Source organism: Mobula hypostoma, unplaced genomic scaffold (assembly GCF_963921235.1).
Source record: "Mobula hypostoma unplaced genomic scaffold, sMobHyp1.1 scaffold_51, whole genome shotgun sequence".
NCBI lineage: Eukaryota > Metazoa > Chordata > Chondrichthyes > Myliobatiformes > Myliobatidae > Mobula > Mobula hypostoma.
In genome coordinates this window covers 356224-363732 of record NW_026948233.1, presented here as the reverse complement: position 1 = coordinate 363732, position 7509 = coordinate 356224, and the positions used below count along the sequence as shown (strand labels likewise).

General features: G+C 45.5%; 1 protein-coding gene across 3 annotated transcripts; it reads left to right on the top strand.

Annotated features, from left to right (window-relative positions):
• Window positions 1-1504: 1504 nt before the first annotated feature.
• On the top strand, window positions 1505-6657 carry LOC134342076 (zinc finger protein 239-like). 3 transcript variants are annotated; one of them, XM_063040018.1, is made up of 2 exons: window positions 1505-1551; window positions 2986-6657. In XM_063040018.1, the coding sequence occupies exon 2, from the start codon at window positions 3391-3393 to the stop codon at window positions 4342-4344; it is 954 nt and encodes a 317-aa protein (XP_062896088.1). In that variant the 5' UTR covers window positions 1505-1551; window positions 2986-3390; the 3' UTR covers window positions 4345-6657. The 3 variants fall into 3 exon arrangements, with proteins under 3 accessions (XP_062896088.1, XP_062896086.1, XP_062896087.1); XM_063040016.1 differs by having other exon boundaries at window positions 1518-1909; XM_063040017.1 differs by having other exon boundaries at window positions 1518-2113.
• The last annotated feature ends 852 nt before the right edge of the window (window positions 6658-7509 follow it).

Genomic DNA, 7509 nt, shown 5'->3' with positions numbered 1-7509 from the left:
CCGCTCCCCTCTCACTCTCCCTGTGATGACAGGTTGCAGCTGGTCACCACACCGTGGGAGAAGAGATTTCCCTTGAATTTCATAGAATCATAGAAACCTACAGCACATTACAGGCCTTTCGGCCCGCAGTGTTGTGCCGACCACGTAACTCACTCTAGAAACTGCCTGGAATTACCCTCCCGCATCGCCCTCTATTTTTCTAGGCTCTATGTACTATCTAACATCAATGTAATATGTAATATCGAAGAGTCTTTTAAAGGACCCTATTGTATCCTCCTCTACCACTGTCGCTGGTAGTGCATTCCACACACACACACACACACACACACACCACTCTTTGTTTAAAAAACTTAGCTCTGACATCTCCTCTGTACCTACTTCCAAGCAGCTTAAACCTATTCCCCCTCGTGTTAGCCACTTCAGCCCTTGGAAAAAAAACCTCTGGTTATGCACACGACCTGTGTCTCTCATCCTATACATCTGCATGAATTTCCTGCATGCTTCTCTCCAGGCTGAATAAGACGATGAGCTCACTGTGGTTTTGACGTCCTTTAGGGCTCTGGGTGAAGTTGATTAAACTCCTTCTTCCCCGCTCTTTTCAACGCTTTGTGTCATTTTCACTCATTTCAAAGGACTGTGCCTCAGACAGCTGGGTTGTTGCAATGCGCCTCTAAAGTCTGACAGCAGACTAGTGAATGAATCTTCGATGGAGCAGAGTCAGAAACCAAAGAGTTATCAGCCTGAGTCAGTGCTTTGGGGCTGCAGAAAGAGATGGGACCTAGAGTCTACAAGGAGGAGGGGGAAGAGGAATCAGGCCGGCAGGATGTGGCTACAAATGGTCCGTTATTTATTCTTATACACACACTCTTTCTCTCACTCTCCTGTTTCGCCCTCTGTCCCTCTGACTATACCCCTTGCCCACCCTCTGGGTTTCCGCCCCCCCCCCCGCCCCGTGTCTTTCTCCCCAGACCTCCTGTCCCATGATCCTCTCATATCCCCTTTTCCAATCACCTGTCCAGCTCTTGGCTCCATCCCTCCCCCTCCTGTCTTCTCCTATCATTTTTGATCTCCCCCTCCCCCTCCCCCTCCCACTTTCAAATCTCTTACTAACTCTTCCTTCAGTTAGTCCTGACGAAGGGTCTCGGCCTGAAACGTCGACTGTACCTCTTCCTAGAGATGCTACCTGGCCTGCTGCGTTCACCAGCAACTTTGATGTGAATTGCAGAATCTGTTGTGTTTTATATCTACATTTGTAAGAGGATTGTACTTTACCATTAGATACACGTTGATACTGAGTATATTGTTTATGGTAACCACTTTCTGCGTTAAAACAGCTGCTGAATTTTCTAAACACACTAAAAAAAGAGGTATGGACATGTAACAGGTACTTGCAGAAACTTTTAATGGCACCGGCATTACCCATAAGTGCCTGCGTTCAAAATTTCTCACCGTCGCCGAAGCACCTATCAAATGCGCAGGCGTCAGGGTTGTGACGTTGCCGAATATCACGCATGCGCGCAGTACACAAAGGCCTTAGAAGAGCGGCTGCAGGTAGGAGCGAGTCTCCGGGAATAAGGGAGATTGTTTGGGAGTGGGGATTCAACACCGACTGAGGGACTTCAGACACCGTGACCCGCAATCCCGGGACAGTCCTGCTCTCTTCCCTCTCTCTCAGCCCCACCATCCGTACACGGGCCCCGGGGAGCTTCCGGCTGATGAGGGAATGGGAACCGATGGATCTCTCAGACAGAGCTGAGCTCCAGCTGTCTAAATGCAAGGATCGGGAACTCGGAGAAAGGGAACAAAATCTTTTACATCAGCTGTTGAGAAAATCACCTTTGTTCTGCCTCCAGTCACAAACAAGAGAAAATCTGCAGAGAGGGCACAGTTTTAAGGTGCTTGGAAGCAGGTACGAGGGAGATGTCAGGGGTGTTGTGTTCTTTATACATACCGTGGGTTACTAATAACAAACTATATTCTGGCAGAATTGAACTTTAATTTAACAGCAACAAAACCACGTTTTACACTGCCATGCTTCTCCATCATTCTTCATTTCTGCTCATGTCAGGAACTCTGTCCAGTCACGTCCTGACACGTGATATCACCACAAGAGGTAAGTTTTTACACAGGGTGGTGAGCGTGCGGAATGGGCTGCCAGCGACTGTGATGAAGCCAGATACAATAGGGTCTTTTAAGAGGCTCCTGGATAGGTATATGGCGCATAGAAAAATAGAGGGCTGTTGGGAATTCCTCAAGTAAGTAATGTTCGACATAGCGTTGTGGGCCGAAGGGCCTGTATTGTGTTGTATAAATGGGGAAGTCACTTACCCATGACCTCTGGTTGTCGTTCCACCCAACATCAGTGGAAAAAGCTGCTTGCATTTACCCTATCTATACCCTCATACTTCTGTATACTTGCAACAAATCCTCAAATTAATGTATAATTTCCTTGTTTATGTTTAGAGCCTTTTTTTATCTGTATAAAATGATAAGGGACATTGATCGTGTGGATAGCCAGAAGCTTTCCCCAGGGTTGAAATGGCTAACATGAGGCGCGTAGTTTTAAGGTGCTTTGAAATAGGTACCGAGGGGATGTCAGGGGTAAGTTTTTTACACAGAGAGTGGTGGGTGTGTGGAATGCACTGCTGGCTATTTGTGTGAGTTTTTCAGTTACTGTGGGGCCAGGAACCCATGCAGCTCAGTGGGAACAGGGAATAATACCAATGGAGAGAGTCAAACTGAGCCAGGTCACAGATTGGAGACGGCAGAAATGCCCCATTCTTACAGAGACAGGAAGAGCATCAGAGAATTTGATGGTCATTCCAGATCCCAGCTCTGTGCCCAGTTAGAAGATGATTTCTCTCTCCAACTTGGGTTGAACTTCACTGTAACAGTGTGATGCCAGATCACAGCTTGACAACTCGAGTGATCTCATCTGAAATGTTGTCCTACACCCATTGATAGATTTTGTAAATCTTTTTACAGGTTAAAAATTACAAGGAATTTGTCTACGGGAATCTGGAACACAACACGCCAGTTTAGCTGTCTCTGTCCAGATATTTAAGAAGTGGAGCAAGGGAGTCACTCAATTATACTTCCTGCTTAGACTGTGGAGAGGAAGTCACTCGGTCATCTGACCGACTGGCACGCCTGTCATTTTACACGGGGGAGACCATTTGTCTGCTCAGACAGTGGGAATGGATTCACTCAGTCATTTCAACTGAAGGTACATCAGCAAGTTCACACTGGACAAGGCCATTCACCTCTTCTGTGTATGAGAAGGGATTCAGTCAGTCATCCCACCTGTGGACACACCAGTCAGTTCACACTGAGCAGAGGCTAGTCATCTGCTGAATTTGAGGAGAAGGATTTACTCGGTCATTCGACCTAATGGCTCACCAGCGAGTTCACACCAGGGAGCAGCTGTTCACCTGTTCAAAATGTGGGAAGGGATTCACTCAGTCATCCACCCTAATGGCACACCAGCGAGTTCACACTGGGGAGCGGCCGTTCACCTGCTCGGACTGTGGGAAAGGATTCACTTGCTCATCTAATCTGAAGGTACATCAGCGAGTTCACACTGGAGAGAGGCCGTTCTCCTGCTCAGACTGTGGGAAGGGATTCACTCAGTCATCCAAACTGAAGGTACATCAGCGAGTTCACACCGGGGAGAGGCCGTTCACCTGCTCGGACTGCGGGAAGGGATTCACTCGGTCATCCGACCTGCTGGTACACATGTCAGTTCACACTGGGGAGTGGCCATTCACCTGCTCAGATTGCGGGAAGGGATTTGCTCGGTCATCTCAACTGAAGGTACATCAGCGAGTTCACAATGGGGAGATGCCATTCAGCTGTTCAGTCTGCGGGAAGAGATTCACTTGGTCATCCGACCTACTGGTACACAAGTCAGTTCACACTGGGGAGAGGCCATTCACCTGTTCAGTTTGCGGGAAGGGATTCACTTTGTCATCTCAACTAAAGGTACATGAGAGAGTTCACACTGGGGAGAGGCCGTTCACATGCTCAGAGTGTGGGAAAGGATTCACTCAGTCATCCAGCCTACAAGCACACTGGTCTGTTCACACTGGGGAGCGGCCATTCACCTGCTCATACTGTGGGAAGCGATTCGCTCATTCATCTCAACTGAAGGTACATCAGCGAGTTCACACTGGAGAGAGGCCGTTCACATGCTCAGACTGCGGGATGGGATTCACTCAGTCATCCACCCTAATGGCACACCAGCGAGTTCACACCGGGGAGAGGCCGTTCACCTGCTCAGTGTGTGGGAAGGGATTCACTTGGCCATCTCAACTGCAGAGACACCAGCAAGTTCACACTGGGTAGAGGCTGATCACCTGCTGTGATTGTGGAAAGTGATTCACTCAGTCATCTAACGTTATGTAACTCTTGCTTCAGCTAGCAGCTTAATATTGTGGGGTGACAGACACCAGCCTGACCAAACTTAAGAAATCTCGTTTGGGTGGATGCTGTGTGATGTGTCCCCTGTTACAGATCAGTACCCGGAAATAACAAATAGTACACAAGATGCGAAAAAAAGTTTGAGCTTTATAATTCTCACTTTGACTATATGGTTAGTGAAGTAAACAAAAAGAAAAAGGGCCCACTCTCTCCATTCACATCTTCTCATCTCTCCTCAGCAAAAGACCATGAAAATCTCTCTTCCAGACTCACAAGGAAGAACATTTCTCTCATTGGATAGCCCCGCATTCAAAACCCTGTTATCTCCAGTCGTAACCTAAACATTACTGCTACAGAGAAACCACTACCTCAGCAGTGAAACATTACAGGGAGGCCATTACATTGGAAGTGAAACTTACAGCGTATTACACTTGTGACACACTACGGGGTTCACACTGGGGAGGAAGTTTCAATAAGCTGCATGCTGGATATTTGTCCATCACCGTTGCTGAATGCAATTTCGAGAGTGACTGTCGGTGCTGAACTCTGCAATTATTGCTGCTGCTCACCACACCCAGTTCTGCACCCTGGTCACTGGGCATGGGAGGAGTTTCTTCTGCTGCATATTCACCTTTAATGGGACTGGAGGTTAATATTCTGCATCTGTGACAAATAAATCAGTTCTATTTTAAACTCTGTCTTTGGTACTTTGTGAATTTATTACACAGCTAGTGTACAGTCGAGAGTCAACTCAGTCTGGCTGGACCCGGCCAGTGATTCTGTTCCACGAAATTCCTTTGAAATCCTCCCCTGTTGTTCATCTCTCGCTCTCCCTGTGGTGATGGCTTCCAGTCACCACTCTGTGGGTGAAGAAATTTCCCTTGAATTTTTGTGCAGACTGAAGAAGTCAAGTTGACTGCAGTTCTGTCTGAGCTGTTCTTCGCCCCTCTAATCTCTGGGCTGAGGAAGAATGACATTGGTAGTTAACCTCCTTATTCTGGGCTCATTTGCACATTATGGGTCATTTTCCCTGCTTCTAAATGGTTGTTAGAAAACACCACCGTCCTCTAAAGACTGAAAGCAGAATGGGAAACCATTAGTTGGATGTTCAACAGAGTAGGGTCAGAAACCAGAGGCGGGTCCGCACGGGGCAGAGTTTGGGGCTCTGGATGATGGTCGGGGTAAGAATATGTGATGAGGAGAAGGGAATCAGCAGCGGGGTGTGGCAACGAATGACAGAGTAGCAACATTTGGAAGCTGATTGACAGAGAAAATAATTTGGTTGTCTGACTGATGACACAAACAATATCTGGTGTGAGGTGCTCCACTGATCGAGGCACGTGTGTGGTGGGAATGGCTATATCTATTGAGGGAGTTGTTCCTGCTTGTTTATCCTGTTACGTTATACCCAGATGGTTATTATGGATTGTCCTATCTGAAATAATGTATTGGTTATCTATAGTTTGTGAGATTTTGACTCTAAAACTGGAACAGGCTTGAATGTACGGTGCCATGATGAAATGGAGGTCAGTTTGTATTTTAAAGCAAGATTCTGGTCAATGATATTTGCCACTTGATTGTAATCAAATTGAGTTCAACTGCTGCAGGATCGTGGAATGTGTTGGAATGTGTCTGGTTTCTCTTGTTATTCCCTGCATTTATTCCCCTGTTTGTTTGTATTGTACAACGTTTGCATGTAGTTTTGATTTTTTTCTTATTTTTGTTAACCACCTTGTCCTGTATTTCTGCAAGGAACCCCTGTTTCTGGGAAGAGGTCTCCAACTCTCAGTCAGGTGCTCGATGCTTCCTTGTCAACATCTGGTCTGCTCAGATCGTTGGGATGTCTCCCATGGAGGGTCAAACTCATTCCACTGGTTAATGTTTTCTTCCATAGTGATGATTCATTTTTCTGAGTGGGCCTCTCATTTAAGTTTTCTAGTCTGTATTTTATTGCATATGCTGAATCCTGTACATTTTTGATGAAAATATATACTTAGAAGCTTTATCTGACTGTTGAGTGTTTTTTTTTTCATGTGTGTTATTTCTCTTCCTCCTTCTGTCCAAGGCAGTGTTAATCTAAGTGGGTCTGTGTGTAAATAGTCTTTTCTAAAGTTCTTACTTTTCTTTGTGTATTTTACTGATTGAAATGGGACCAAGATATTTCTATAAAAAAATTCAATGTCGGTATTGATGAAAGAAGTACTTGCTTTTGTTGTGTTTGTTAACTACTGAGCTCTGTTTGACAGGTTTTTTTAAGCCTTGAACAAAATTTTCTCAAAGTTTTTTTCCCTATTTCGCAGTACTTTCTACTTTCTTTGCTTGTTGATATTCCAGATACGCGGGTATCAAGAGTCCCGATGAAGGATCTTGACCCGAAATGCTGATTCCCATCCATAGATACTGCCTGAAATGTTGAGCTCCTCCAGTACTTTGTGTGTAGTTCTCTAGATTTCTAGCATCTGCAGGTCCTCTTGTTTCCCAGATGCTTACAAGTTTCTTGAAAGAACAAGCTGGTAGTGGGGTTGTGTGGCTCTGTTGGTAAAATATTAAATAAAATCATTAGAAAGAGGTGACATAGGGTTGGAAGGTGTAGAATCTGTGGGTAGAATTAAGGAACAGCAAATGTAAAAAAAAAATCCCTGATGGGAATTGTATGGAGACGTCCAAACAGCAGTAAGTATGTAGTCCACAAATTACAATGGGAGATAGAAAATGCGTGCCAAAAGGGCAATGTTACAATAGTCATGGGGGATTGTCATGCAGGTGATTAGGAAAAGTAGGATGGTGTTGGTCTCAAGGAAGAATTCCTAGAATGCCAACAAGATGCTTTTTTAGAGCAGCTCGTGGTTGAGTCCACTTGGGGATCAGCTATTCTGGATTGGGTGTTGTAATGAACTGGAATTAATTAGGTCACTTAAGTTGAAGGAACCCTTAGCGACAAGTGATCTTAATATGATCAAATTCCCCCTGACATTAGAGAAGGAGAAGCTAAAATCAGATGTGGAATAAAGAGAATTGGAGAAGCATGAGAGAAATATTGGTCAAAATTGATTTGAAATGAACACGGGCAGGGATGAAAACAGGGCAGCA